At 38.9% G+C, this 15,809-nt stretch overlaps 1 protein-coding gene across 3 annotated transcripts in view; it reads right to left on the bottom strand.

Annotated features, from left to right (window-relative positions):
- Nucleotides 1-15,809, bottom strand: part of MYZAP (myocardial zonula adherens protein) — a 65,276-nt gene that overhangs the window by 15,274 nt on the left and 34,193 nt on the right. For all 3 annotated transcript variants that reach the window (XM_074838017.1, XM_074838019.1, XM_074838018.1), the window contains 3 exons: nt 15,131-15,236; nt 1,103-1,186; nt 578-678 (listed from right to left, as the gene is read on the bottom strand). In XM_074838017.1, coding sequence (XP_074694118.1) covers nt 578-678; nt 1,103-1,186; nt 15,131-15,236 — 291 coding nt within the window. The remainder of the gene's footprint in view (nt 1-577; nt 679-1,102; nt 1,187-15,130; nt 15,237-15,809) is intronic.

Here is a 15,809-nt window from a genome sequence, read left to right as displayed (position 1 = left end):
CAGAGCCACTGCCCACCACAGATCAGAGACAACCACCTCAGTGCAAAAGCGGTAATGTTACCGTGCTGTTTACTTGGCAATGTTCCACCTAGGGCTAGGATATCTCCAGAAATTGCTACAGCCCTAAACCGTTCGTGTCAGTATTACCTGCCCTTTAAAATGATCCTGGATGCATCTCCCAGAACACAAAGAATAAAGCATGCATGAAGCCAGCATTAACCAGCCTCGGGGTCAAGCTGTCCATTGTCTTCTGCTGTGCTGCCAGCAGACACATTTAATCAATGTTTCCCATATTTCACAAAGCCAGATCTCTAGCTTTACTCCCTGCTTAAATCATGTTACTGTAGAAAAGTATTCCAAGGGTAGGCAATATGTTTGCATCTTTAAAAAAAAAGTCTTACTCCATAAGTCATTGGAGTACATTACACCTAGTACATGTGCTCTTTTAAACTTAGGAAAATTTTGCAAAACTCCACAATCCACTTTAACAGTTTGTTAGCATAATGGTTTACTAATACAGCACCAGTAAGGGACATTATGAAGAAGTTACCTATGAACAAGCAGAAAAAGTAAATACCTATATGGAAGATCACATCCTACACCAGTATCTCTGGTTTCTGTACTGGTCTTTGGTTGGTTTTCCATTAAGTAGTCCAATTTATCTTGTAATTCTTTATTCTGGAAAACAATAATTTTCATCACAAGTTTATATTATTCAAATTATGTTCATTAAAAAAGGGAAATAAAATTGCACATTGACTTATCCCCACAAGAAATAATGTAAAAGTATTTATTGAGAAAATAAAGGAATCCTTACTTCTGGGAAAAAAACACAAATTAAACCAACAATTTTATTCAGAAACTTCTGTTATAAGTAATTATAATACTGTTATAATTGTATGTTTAAAAACTTAGCATGAATATTGAGACTTTGTATTACATATATTCATCGTGTGATGGGTGTCATGTTTGATTTCCATACTGAAGAACAGCAAATACATAGTAAATATGCATCCAGATAACATCAGGTGACATTAGTTCACATTTTATTTGGTTTCATAAAATAATCACAATAATATAAACTTAAAAGGTAATGCCTTACCTCACATTCTAAGAAAGAGATTTTTTCTAAAAGCTGTATTATAAATAATTCCTTTTCTTTTACTTTCTTCCTTAGCATTTCAATCTATGAAAAAAAAAAAAAGACATTTAGTCTAATGGGGATGAGAAGAGGAGGAAAAAGACCTAGATACCACAGGAAGAAAACATGTTTAATTTTATTGTTTAGCAACAATTGAATACCTATACATATTCACAAACTACTTTAATCCATGGATAGCTATCATCCCATACAATTAGGATCTTTTATATAAAGATGATACATGTATACTAACATGGCTTTTAAGAATTTGTATTTTTCTGGAAACAGAATGGAAACTCAAACATTTTCATGTAACAAAACAAACTAGGGAAAACTCCATCTTTGATTCAAAGGCCTTTGGCTCTAGTCAATTTGAACTGTACCTAAAAATATGTTGCACGTTTGCTAGTTTCTTGAAGGTCTTATTTGTTTATTTCCTGGCATACCAGACTCCTTGAAAAAAGTCCATTTTCATTTTATACCCAGGGAATGGAAAGAAGTTATATACAAATGTTCATGAAAATTAAAATAAAGATAGCTGCACCAGAAGCATTGCATCTTAATACTGTTCTACATAGAACAGAAGACAATCTTCCTTATATTCTGGAATTCTGCTGGTCACAGAGCCATACAACAAGAACTTTTGCATTACATCTTTCCCTGCTACTAGCACAAGCAGGTACGACCAGTGAAACTGGGTATGACCCAGATTTCGTACTACTCCCTTGCTGCTGGCCCAAAGCTGTTCTGATTGTGTGGAAATGTCTTTCTAAAGCTCCTAAAGCCACAGTTTTCCATTCTTTTGAACCCTTTGCTTAAAGTGAGATTTGCTGTGTGAGGTTCATACTGTTACCAGCAATAGTCTAAGAGACCTGTTGACGGGCACAGAGCTCAGCTCCTTTCAGCTGACTGCATTTAGGAGACAACAGCATCTTGTGCAAACAAACCGAATTTTCTCCTTGGACCAAAGGAAAAGTCACTTGTTATTTTCTCTCAGCCCCTGCTGACTACACCTACTAAAATAGCAGCTAATAAAAAGAGCAAAACAAAACAATAGCTAAATAACAACTTCAATTGTTACTGCTTCTCCAGGAGGCAGTTCAGGTTGTTACTCATAGACAGGTGTAGACACACACCACTTTATAAGCACAGAAGACAAGGTGCTTCCTATATCTGTAGTTACAGCCTACTTCAGATGCAGAAAGCAGTGGTAAAAATATTTCTAAGGAGAATCATCAGAAGTACACTGAAAGATCAGTTTGAGGGAGAAAAGGGATTCTGCATCACATCTGTGTGCAGGTAGAAACTGGGAGAAGCTGGATTTCCCGCTTTGTTCTGTGCTCATGCAAGTCTTGTCCTACAGCAGCAGCAATGAAAGCAGATAGCAGTGGATACTCTTTTTGTTCTCAGCGCTAAATGGTGTCAGGTCAGTAATTCTTCCCATTAAATTTCAATCCACCTTTCCTGAACAAGCCATTTCAGGTCAGATGACATTAAAGTCAAAAACCCCGTTTTCCCCCTATGAAGTCCATAGGGACGTGTCTCTCAACTGGGGTGCTGCAACATCATTAGCAAAACCCCTCCCTGCTTCACGCCAGCTCTTTTTAACTAGGCAGAGCCCAACCAACAACTTCTTTACCAAACAGTGCATTGTCTAAGGCAATTGTCTCCACAATTCATTAAAGTAAATTAAAGATTCTGATCTTAAGCCTGAAAGCAGAATCAGAAGTAAACCAAGCTAGTAAATGGATGGTCCCCATGACAGATGGAATGCCAGAGTCTGCCATGCACTGCTTTTAGTAATCTCTATTACTGTACATATAAAAACTGCACCCCTTAAAGCTGTGTTAGATGAGGAAAGATATTCAAACTGCCATTACAGCACTATAAAAGTGTGTATCCTGCACATTCCTTCACATTTTTGGGCAATATGCCAACAGTGTAAAAAACCAGATCTATGCCTATAGCTTTTTTATCACAAAAAACCTATAAAAATACCTATGCATAATAAAAACTAGGTATTTTCTATAAAAGTACACATTAAATGAGGTAGCCTTACTTTGTCAGGTTATTGATTGGCTGTGGGCTTCACTGATACAATTTTAAGGAAAAAAGTAAAAAAATATTTGTTAGTAAAAAATTTAGTGGTCTTTTACTGAAGTTAATTCATTTTGTAGAACAGCCAAGCTGAAATCAAGGAAAGCTCAGAATACATTAATTTTTCCTGGCAGTCATTATGTTACATTGATATGCAAAAAAGATCTTTTTTAAACACTTGGGTCAAATTTTCCATGCACTCTCACCAGTCACTTTTTAACTTTGTATCTTAAAATCAATTTTGTGAAAGAACATTAACAAACCCCTTAAAAACCACTAGTGTAAAACTTTTCAGCATGTCTGGAAACAACGATTAGTAGAAATATTCACATCCTGCTAAAAGAGAATGATAAAGTATTCAAAGGTACAATAATCAAAACAACAGTAGTACTATCACCCTCACAAAAATTTACTGCTAGGTATTATGAAACATTTCAACAAAACCATACAGAACTATGAAAAAAAATTAAGCAAAAAATGCATAAATTAAACAAAAGTTATAACACCAACTCAACTTTGATTTTGTCTCCATGATCTTCAGTTACCACATCTTATTGAAACAATGATGTTATTAATTGGAAAAGCTAAAATGTAAACTCCATACAGTAAGTGATTTCAACTGAACAGTTACAGAATATATGAGTGCTATCATCATCCATCTTTCTCAAAATCAGGTATTTCCTTCTTTTTTTTTTTTTACTTTCAAGTGTATGTAAAAACTAGCCATGTCGTCTAAAGCTAATATAATTTCAGTTTTCAAATCACAGAAACACAAAGCTTGTATCATTTTTCAGAAAATCATAGAACATATTTTGATCTCCATATTTAATTACAACTATGCTTAATAGTATGACTAAATTAAGCCAGCTACATCTTCACTGGTTCAATAGCTTCAGTCCTGCCAATAAATTCCACTTCAGAAGAGATAAACTGTTCTTTTAGGACTTTCAAGTGGGTCTTCTCTATTAATATTCTTTTCTCCTGCTGTGCATACAAGAAAATAATTTGAACACCAGTCATCAGCACAACACAAAGACGACCGAAGCCAAGCACAGCTATGTGATCAGGGGAGGCTTTTGCCCTGACAGATATCCATTCTTGTTACTGAAGATAATATACCTCATTAGCTGCCTATTCTGGTTTTCACATCAAACACAAAATATTGCTGTTTCCAAATAAGTGAGTGAATTATCTGTTAGCCAAAAGCAAGACCAAACTCTTGGTTTATAGCCATTTACCTTGAGTTCTATTCACTCTATGATACAAAGGCTCTAAGAGGTGAAATAAACTGTGACAGTAACTATTACGTTTACCAGTATTATGTATAGTTTTAGTGTAAGTTAAATTTTGTTTGTTTATTCTTCACATTGGCTACAGAGACACAAATTCCCTAAGGATGTTCTTGAGTTATTTTAACTAGAATAGTCTGAAGGCAAAAATGAACATGGACACCTTAAAATCTAACAGAGAATACAAAGAGGAAGACCTTGACAAACAGCCTCCTCCCCTTCCCAAACACAAACCTGAACTCCAAAAAGACATTTTGCAATTTGGCAGGAATGTTACGGTATACCATGTGTGTGTGTGTGTGTGTGTGTGTCCTCTAAGGACCAGCAGACTGAACCCTACACAACAGTACTCCCTGCCTTATTTTAACATGTTTACATAGTACCAGTCAGAACCCGTTAAGTCAATCCCCTTTGTCCCTCTGAAGAATTATGCCAGAATTTTAAAATATGCCTTCTCTTCTTCACTATGGATAAGAGACAATGTGGTGCTGTATCATCACATGCACAAAGTCTTAGTCTAGCAGTAAAACACAATGGAATGATTAGACCATGCAGATTACAGATACGGTAAGGATGTGAACTGGGTAACTTATATAACCTTTTAGTGGACCTTTAGAATATTATGAACTCAAAGGCAAACAGACCAAACACATTCCAGGAGAAATACATTCAGCTGTGGCTAAAATGAGAGGCTGTCTCATTGCCAGGAAAAGTCCTGCAGTCCCTGCTCCCCAGATGCAGCAGAGCTACCCTTTGAGGCCACTGCAGAAGGAAAGCAGGGCCAGAATGTAGCAGGGCAGCTGTATGACTTCGTACAGGCATGCTGCACCCCCAGACACATGGCCAGCTAGTTGACTCAGCAGCTACTGCAGTCCAAGGACTGAAACAACTTTCAGTTAGGTCACACCTCTAGGCCTACTCACAGGCCTGACATAGATGACACATCCCACCAAGTAGTTTACTACAAAAAAGTTTATTTACTGAATAAGGACTTGAGTACACATCATCTTATGCCATTAGCACCAGGAGTGAGCAAACCTGATTTGACTACCCCTTGAGGGGATATGTCACAGGAAACCAGGAAAAACAGGAATAACTTCAGGGGATTATATTAATATATTACTATTTTAAATAAAATGCAACCTTAATTCAATACATTTATATAAGTCACATTGCATAAATTAAAAGTGATGGTTTCCTTTGATAGAGGAATGTGACAAGAACACTGGATCATAATGCTGATATTGGGTAAAAGCATCTCAAAAATAAAATTAATGCCTTGCTACTTAATGTCATTTTGATTTTTCCATAAAAATGCTAGTTAGGGGAAACTAAAATAAGATGGTAACACTTACAGCACCATAAACCTGTATTGCACAAACCCAAGTCTTGAGTGTCTTTGTTTCAAGGAGTTGCATAAAGCAAGAGAACTAGCAGGCGACAGAGCAATAGCTTTTGACTTTGGGTTGAATATAAGGTAAGAAGGAGAGGCGAAGCAAGATAAATCAAACACAATACTGAACTGAGGGCCCAGGTGGTGGCCAGAATAGTCTAGGATCAGAAACAAATCAGTGCAAGCCAAAGACTCTCAACTTCCATGGACTGCCTCTTGGATCTGAGTCACTTCTGGACTGCCTTCAGGACAAAATTACCACCCCGATGTTCCTACATTTTCTTTCCTGAATGCCCATGGCCTATAATCCACCTCACCCTTGCTGTGTCTGCAGACTACAGCATTTCAGGTCACCGCCAACTCAGCAACTTGCTCCCAAATCTGGCTTTTGTACAACTACCCTCTCAGATTTCTCCATCATTTTCTACAAGCACTATTCAGGTATATCCTTCAGCATCTCCTCTTCCAACCTTCTAGAGAAGCTCCCAGACAGACTTTCCCTATCACTTACCTCTTGACCTAACTTGCATTTATACTGACTAGCCGTTCTTTTCCCTCCACTTTTCTACAACCTTCGCACCCACATTAAGCAGTCAAACAAAACTGGCAACCTACTTAGCATATCATTTTACATTAATGACCCACTCATTCCTTTCAAAACAGTTCTGCTAACAGTAAAAATGTGAATTTAGTAATGCTGGACCACAAAATCACCCTTTTTCCTATCACTTCATTCTCTTACCTCTCCCACCCCCCCGTATTCACTGCTCCTGCTTTCCCTTCTCCTGGTGGGATATATCTGACTACTCCAAAACTGGGAAGGGAAGAGCTACAAGGACTAAACTACAGTCTGTAATTTATCTGGTCTGCCAGCAACTGAGTGGCATCATGTGCTCTTAGGCCATCCTAGGGGCTGGGAAGCATTCCCCCCAGTGCTGCAACAACTAGGAGAGCTGAACTCCCTGGCTCAGTCACTCAGTACCCACAGGCAGCTCAGGAGCTTTGCGCCTGGCGACAGGTCAGCGTGGCGGGGTGCACGCGAGCTCAGCCCTTTGGCCACCCCACTTCAATCCCCAGCATTTGGTTGTCATGCACAGGAAGGGCACCTGATCTTTCCCTGTCACGTCAGGATCCATGAAGTTCCCTGCAGATTGTGTTGGGTGTGCAGTTTGCATTTCACATACCCACTGCAGTTTCTAATGATCTTAATCAGCACTTAAGGCACCACATGCAATGTGAATCATCCTGAATTTATCCACTGGCTCAAGATTAATATGGCCACAGCACTTCTTTTCAAGCTGTCTCCTCCTTGATTCAGTCCTACTGCTGTTACCACCTCTATGCTTTTGCCTCCTTCTGAAACCTTCAAGTCATTTCTCTCAAACTCCCTCAATCTCCATCCAGATTGTCACCCTGTAGCAACTCCCAGAAAATTAAATTCTTCTTGTCCATCCCATCAATGAAGATCTGTTTCTTTCTCACTACTGCACCTTATAGAGTCTCCAATACATCTCAAATACCAAAGTTGTCATGTGACTTGCATGGACTGTGTAAATACTTTCTAGGAAGAGCTGCAATTCTGAATTTTGGTTGCTCCACCAAGAAACTAAATTTTGCTACAGTAAGATGGAAAGCTAGATGTATGAGTCAACAGCATTAAATTGATCTCATGGATAGAACACCTAAGAAGAAGTTAAGAGGAGAATTGCGAGACTTAAAAGAAATTCTCTAAAGAAATGCTGGAGATGCAAGTAGTGATATTAGAAGGGAAGTCAACAGAATTATAAAGCAATTAAAGCAGAAGGAAAAAAAATCTTGAGGAAAATTAAAGTTGTATCCAATTGTAGAGCCTTTATAAAGAAAGTCTGAAATAGCAAACTTAATTTTACTCTGTGTACTCAGACACAGGTCTGGAGGCTTGAACTATACAGTGATCTACTGCACTGGAACAGATCCGGCTGTTAGATAAACTCAGTCAAAATTTACCACTTGATATTACCATCCATTAGTTTAAAATATTCATCAGAACATGACAGTGTTAATATATTTAAGTATTATGTATTATTTAAGTATTATATATTATTCAGGTATCGTTTATTTTCCTTATTCATCTACCATTAATGGATCGGGCATCTGTAACACTGATACAGAGACATGAGCAACCTGGTCATAAATATGACTAAACACAGGACAAACACATAAAATATGATACAAAACAAGACAGACTAGCATTGCAACATCAGCCTGAACTCTCAGAGATAATTGCTGTACAAGGAGAACAAGATTTTACTCAGTCCAATGTTTCACTGGACCTTAAGTGGTATTTATCAGAGGCTAGACAAGAGTGTTGAAATTTTTTCAGGGAACATAATACAATAAATAGGAATGAGCATCTTCGCCTTTTAATCCTCCTTAAACCACCCGAGCGACCCCTCATACTTTTTGTATTTTAAAACTCGTATTGTATTTAAAGAAAATGTAACAACTGATTGATTTAAGTTAATGCACCAACTTAGAGACCTCCCTAAACTAACGAGCTGTATGAACACATTACACCAGTCTTTGATGAACATCTATTGCCAAAGCAGCCTCACAGGGCCAAGATGTCCTAATAAGTTACAAACATTGGCACATTGTCTAACAGTTCAACCCACCTTATTAAGAGCTACCTTAGTAATGTGCAAGTTTTCTAATTAATGACTTGGCCAGACAATTCCCAGCTGAAAGAGCTGATGCTATGCATGTATAAACACTCTCACCAAACACCAGCAGCGATTCTACTTCTGCCAATAGATAAGCAATGTACTGCATTGCTCAAGTCCACTGAGGCATGCCAAACACTTGAATTGGGGGGTGGCGAGTTATTTATGTTCTGCCATTTATCTTCTTCCTCTAAGCTCCCAAGGTAGGTTTCTCTTTCTACATTTGTCGTTGTGTTTTGTTGTTGTTTTGGTTTTACTGTAGGTACTATGCAATGCAGATTTTGGTTAATAAAAATTTGGCATCTGTCTGTGGTTGGTAATTCCATCTTCTCATCCTCTGTGCTTCTGTGTGACGACTTCTACTTGACCTAAAACTGAAACCATACTTCCATATTAAAACTGGGATATTTTGTTATGTATCTGGAGTTGGAGTATCTTGATACAGAAGTTTTCAGCTGGTTATTAAGTCTTTGGTGGGAAAATTTCTTCTTTATTCCCCATTCATGCAATAAAAAGTATCTTCTGTATTTGGGATATCATTTGCTCATTAGCACTTTGTCCTTTCATGGAAGTATCTTCCACAACAGAACAGGATACAGCTTCTCCCTGGTGTTTGGTCACCATTTATTATCCAACGAATCTGAGACTAAAGGTGGAGAACAGCTCATGGGCCATGACCTAGAGACAGTTCAATTCAGTAGTTAGGGGAATTTCATGTGAAATTAAGAGTTCTGTAGATAATTTCTTGGCATGGAATCAAATATTCTTTTCTCTTCTCAGTCCCCTTCAGAACAGCTCCCTATATCTGCATCAACCCACTCACCTTGCTTACAAAGTGTAAATGCTTATTTCCTTCCCTCTCCTGCTTCTCAACATGAAACAATATTACATATAAAATAAGCTTATTGTGCCACAAAACTGCAATCCATTTCAATGTCAATTCCACAAATCTCAAAACTAAAGCTCTCTTAAATCTCTCCAGGTTTGAAATTGAGATCAAGCCAGGGAATGCTTTTGTTGCTGATTTTAAATTGATGTTTTGTATTTCATTTGAAGACTTTTAGCTTTATCTTACACTAAACTCTCTCCGATCTCCTACACTGGCACAGACAGGATAAACTGATTAACACATTGAATAGATAAAAGACAAGCTTTCACCCCCCTCATAGAACAACAGCAATTTCAACCCTGAAAGAAGCAATGTGGGAGCAGCTTCCCATGCCCCCCCATAATGCCTTTGCCTGCATCTGCTTGCCAAATTCCATCTCTGCATGGAAACTCCTTAGTGGAAGGGCCTGAAGTTTGCATGCTTCCACCTTTCACACTGTGAGTCTCCCCGCAAATTCTTACTCTGATTGAACTGGCTTTTTCCTGGATTGTCTCTGAAAGCCTCTCCCTGTCCAGCCATACTTTAAGATGGCTACAAAGGCAAGGGTAAAAAAAAAAAAAAAAAAGGTAATTGATTCTACCATTATTAATGTTCACTGATTTCACCACTGAGCTCTGGGTGACCTACTCTGGCCATCTGTCTCTTCTCACCCTTTTTTTTTTTTGAAAGCTTGCTATGTACAGATAGTACGAGAAAAGGGCTGGGTTTCTACACACCTGCCAAATGCAGGTCCTGTACTTTCAACTGCCAGCACTTCATGTAAAAAGTACTGCACTAAGCTGGGAACAAATAGATTCATTTAACAAACAAGTTCAACACAGGGATAAATCTGTCAACCTTAAATCATCTGCAATCTCTCTCTAATGAGAACATGAGGCTTTAAGACTATGCAGGGTAACTTTCTGCTCAGCTAGTGCTCTAATGGGCTGCAATCTTGGCTCTCACAGCAGAGAATCCCTACAAGGCTGAAAAATGGGTGTGCGTGGGATCTAACACAGAGAGATGTTGAAGATCACTGACACCAGCAAACTTCTATTTTATTTCTTCCATTTATTTTCTTCTGAAAGTTATTTTCCATGCTCCTATTTAATTTATGACTGGTCTGACTAGGTCAAGTTGAAAGAGATTCTATTAATCCCTGAGATGGAAGGATTTATTTTCAGAGAAAAAAACAAAATCAGAAGTAAATGATTTCTTTGCTAAAGAGTGTAAGTACACTGAACTGTCATTGTTCTTCTCTGTCTGGGCTTAATTCCACAGGTCACATATCTACTGCATTCAGTACCAACAAGATGGGTCCTGTGCAAAGGAAGGCTTTAATACTCGTCCTACACTTGGTGCTTCTCTGCCAGCATCCCCCTTCATGAATGCCTAGATTAGTACTGACCACAGCCTCCTAACACATTTTTAAATGCCATCATAACAGCACTGGAGGTGTTAAAGCTGCCTACTGCATCACAAAACTCCACTATAAAGCTTCTCTTTCTCTTCCTCCTGATTGCTTGCTGTTCTTTTACAGAATGCCCTGCATCTTTCACTTGCAAATGATCCATCATCTTTCCCTAAAAAGGCCTGAAGAGCAATCTACTTTGTGATTTTTCAGCCAGCAGATTCATCTCAGTACTTGTTCAATTTTGACAGTTATCCACATGAGTTTGAAGCAGCATATCTTGTTTGTTCAGCCCCCTTTGAAATGATGTTCTTTAGCTGCACTTCGTCTAAACTGGAGATAACAGCACAAACCCTGAGAGAATAAACCCCTCATTAATACTTCAGATCTGTGTCTGAATACACCAAGATTAATACTAAATGAAGCTCATCCTGTAGCCAAGCAAGCATTGGCTTAGCCATCATTCTCACCTAATGTAGCTTTGTTTCAGCTTCTAACAGAAGCACTGCTGATAATTTTGATTATTTACTTTCTCTTCACCTCTCTTCTGAGTTAGCCTGTTCTCAGTCTATTCTCACGCAACAGAGAAACTAAGCATTTCAGAAAGCAGGCTTTCTAGCTGCTTTGAGCATTCTTTCTTTCTCAATTATATTATTTAAATGCAAGTTATTGATCATTATAATACCCTCATAAACCCTAAGATGAAATGTTATTTTACAGATAGCAGCCATGAAAGTATTGCAATAATGAGTAATGTGGCAGGTTTTCATGACACTTTTCTAGATATTCCTGGCTATTACATTCTGTGTTTGATTAACTTAAAGAGAACATGCGTTCAAATTATCACAACAAACACACTTTCTGGGACTTAAAGAGTAGTGCAATTACAAAACCTTCCCTATTTATTCTAGAAAGTACGTTTAGTGCTGCTGCTCGCTAGTTTTTAACTTAACTCCAGAACAGATTCTTCAGACAGCATTCCTTTTCCAACGGCCTGCCTTTTAAGAAGCATTTTTGTTGCCAATTTCTCAGCTTCTATGGCACAGTTAGTAAGTGTTGCTTAAAGTGAGCCTGAAAATACTTCTCTAATATTTACAGAGAGAAGTGCACAAAATCATGAAGAATACCACATGCGTGGATAGCTCAGGGCATACACATCTGAAATGCTTTTTATCTTCCCCCATGGTGGACAGCTACTCTTCTCTGCACTATTAAAGCTGCTAACTTTTAGGCCTTTAATTAAAAGAGTCCATTAAAATAGTGCATGCCAACTATATCACAGATATTTCCTCAAACACAGTACAAACACAAACCACTGATAGCATAGAATGAAAAAAGCCTTAGGTGCCTAATGTGCTTGGTACCATCTGACCTGATCAAACCTCTGTTACAAGAGTCCTTAGTTAGCTTACTAGTGAAAATACAGATGTAGCTACAGCTGTTCATGCAGTTCTCAAGGAAACTGAATTAAAAGAAAAACTAAAATACACAAGGACTAAAGGAGAGAGCAAAAATATAGTCCCTATGGCAACGTAGCAGTCAAGGATTTGTACAGATATTTAATTGATTTTGAAAAGCAGGGAGTCAGACATCAGTTAGAAGTAGATGTATTTGAGAGCTAAGTAGTGAATTGGTCACCTAACACTCGTTAAACAGGATAACCAAAAGATCTAGAAGAGCATTCTGTGTCTATGAAGGCACCCGCAGAGATACATTACAAAGAATCAGCAAACTAAACTCACCCATTAAACCTAATATTTATGGAATAATAATAACTGGCTCAAGCTTTATACCTGTTTTTGTCAAAACACCCCCATGGAACTGTAAGTATTTGTTATACCAATGCAACCCACTAGAGGTCAAGTTACATTGAGCAGTTTAAAATATATTTAGTAATAAAGGGCAAGGTCTGGGCCACCATCCTCATATATTACTAGAATCATCTGGGTTGCCACATGTATCAAAGTGACAAGTCCTTTTGAACTTTTGGTTAGAACAAAAAAACCTCATAATATGATGGCTGCTTTACAGAGATACAAACCAGATTAAATAATTGTTTCCATAATCCATTAATTAGATGGATTGGATTATTAGATTGGAGAAGTTTTCCTTAATAGAATACCATGGTATAAAGATTGTTAGCTCAGTTTTAGACCACCTGTTATGATGCTTGAAGACAGTGAAAATGGCAAGCTGAAGTATAAACAAAACCTCAAGACTTTACACCAGTCTTCTATACTATACTGATGACAGAAGAACTTTAATGCAAAGAGATACTTTTGCATCTCTCTGTGTAAAAGAGACTTACTATTACACATGATCATACAGAAGAACTTCATCAGAATCTTATAAAACAAAACAGATATAGGTAAATATGTATATAAATATAGGGTGTGTATATATATGTGTGTGTGTGTATCTATATATACATATGTAAAAACCACCTTGACAAAAATGGAAAAACTCCATGTCTCATCAGAAATCCTATAAGCAGGCTGTGAGTGCAGAAAAAATGCCTTAGGTTAGAATGGTTTCCAAACATTTGATCTTGTGAATGTGTGATGTCCACATACAAATAAAATTTCATTAATGTCTATCCTCTGTGCAATAGCAAGGCTCAGTGTAATAGTGCTGTCAGTCTGCTTTGTAAAGCTTCAATTTAAACTTAATTTACCTATTTCCCATGTCATTCTTTCTTGCACTTGGGAGAAACAGAAATGTTTGCAATAACAGCCTTCTGACTGCTAAACAGTTTATTGGTGCATAGGTAGCCTGTAACTTAAAGCAGCTTTCCAGCAGAAAGCCATTTAAAATTTTACAAGAAATTGTATCAGCCAAGATCACAGAATCACAGAATTGTCTAGGTTGGAAAAGACCTTGAAGATCATCCAGTGCAACCATCAACCCAACATTAACAGTTCCCAACTCCACCAGATCCCTCAGCGCTGGGTCAACCCGACTCTTCAACCCCTCCAGGGATGGGGACTCCACCACCTCCCTGGGCAGCCCATTCCAACACCTGACTACCCGTTCTGGAAAGAAACGCTTCCTAATATCCAGTCTAAACCTTCCCTGGCGCAGCTTGAGGCCATTACCTCTTGTCCTATCACTTGTTACTTGGTTAAAGAGACTCATCCCCCCCTCTCTGCACCCTCCTGTCAGGTAGCTGTAGAGGGCGATGAGGTCTCCCCTCAGCCTCCTTGTCTCCAGACTAAACCCCCCCAGTTCCCTCAGCCGCTCCCCATCTGACCTGTGCTCCAGACCCTGCACCAGCTCCGTTGCTCTTCTCTGGACACGCTCGAGTCATTCAATGGCCTTTTTGGAGTGAGGGGCCCAAAATTGAACACAGTAATCGAGGTGTGGCCTCTCCAGTGCCGAGTACAGGGGTAAAATCACTTCCCTGTCCCTGCTGGCCACGCTATTTCTGATACAAACCAGGATGCCATTGGCCTTCTTGGCCACCTGGGCACACCACTGGCTCATGTTCAGCCGGCTGTCAATCAACACCCCCAGGTCCCTCTCTGACTGGCAGCTCTCCAGCCACTCCTCCCCAAGCCTGTAGTGCTGCTGGGGGTTGTTGTGGCCGAAGTGCAGCACCCGGCATTTGGTCTTACTGAAACTCATGCAGTTGGCCTTTGCCCATTGCTCCAGCCTGTCCAGATCCCTCTGCAGAGCCTCCCTACCCTCGAGCAGATCAACACTCCCACCCAACTGGGTGTCATCTGCAAACTTACTGAGGGTGCACTCGATCCCCTCGTCTAGGTCATCAATAAAGATGATGTCCCAAGACACAGGTAAGAAAGATGAGTGGTGAAAAACTGTGTTTGCCGACCTATTTGTGTGAGGAACCACATAAAAAAAGGCAGTTTTTGCCTTCCACTTCTGTACAGGAAGGAGACCCTTAATGACTAGTCTGCATTGTTTCTACAGTTACCCTCTGGATGCTTCAAAATAAGTTGCAAGTTGTATGCTGTATTTCCTGGATTACCATGAAGAGTTCCAGAATTAGTGTCAGCCTAAAGATCACAGTATATAACCCACAGTCCCTGGATTAAACTGCTTTCGCCTAAGTCTTTCTGCTTCACTAGCTCCAGATGCTTAACTCATCTTCCATTGTGTTTGTAACTAAGATGGCATAAAGAAACTGCACACAGAACAGAACTCTTTGGATTATCTACTAAAAGAATCAGTGTTCCCAAAAGACTCAGAATTGTTTTACTAGATCTCACCTCCTCAACCATGTGCTTGACTTTCTTTTGTTGGCAGTGGACCATATCATCCAGATGTTTGATTCGCTCTCTTAGGCTAGCTGCTACCTCCTCCAAATGCTGTGACCTAGCAAAACATGGAAGAATTAAGCATGTAAGTGGGGAGCTATGCAGTATAAGCAAAACAAGAACAACCCCCACAATCCCACCATAAATCAGGAAGACTAGGTCAAGAGGTAGGCAGGTCAAATTGCACTGACAGATGTCAATTTGTCCGAAGTACATTTTAATAGTAGTTTTCTACTCAAAGTGGCTGTCTCCACCCCAGTTAACTCACCTTTGTCTTGCATACTGGCATGCTTACTCAGAGACCAAAATGCTGACAATTAAACAATGTGAGAAAGCTCATCTCCTTAAGATGTCTGTTTTTCCTTGAAGTGAAAAGCATTTAGACAACTAGATCTTTATCATCAGAAAGACACATTTATCATGACTTATTACCACCTGCAAACTTTTTGGAAATACATATTAAATTAAAGCCAGGAAGTACATTTCCTGGCATCCTTTTAAAAGCTCTCCTACTACAGGGAAGCCTTGAGTCAAGGATTTGGCAAAGTTGCCAACAGTAGCAGAATGCTAACTGGAATAGTATTAACTCATCAACACTCAGCAGGAATTATGGATGTTTTAAGTTTGTATG

This window comes from Strix aluco, chromosome 12 (genome assembly GCF_031877795.1).
Source record: "Strix aluco isolate bStrAlu1 chromosome 12, bStrAlu1.hap1, whole genome shotgun sequence".
Taxonomy (NCBI): domain Eukaryota; kingdom Metazoa; phylum Chordata; class Aves; order Strigiformes; family Strigidae; genus Strix; species Strix aluco.
Note: the sequence above shows the minus strand (reverse complement) of the source record. Positions and strands in the feature narration are given on the sequence as shown.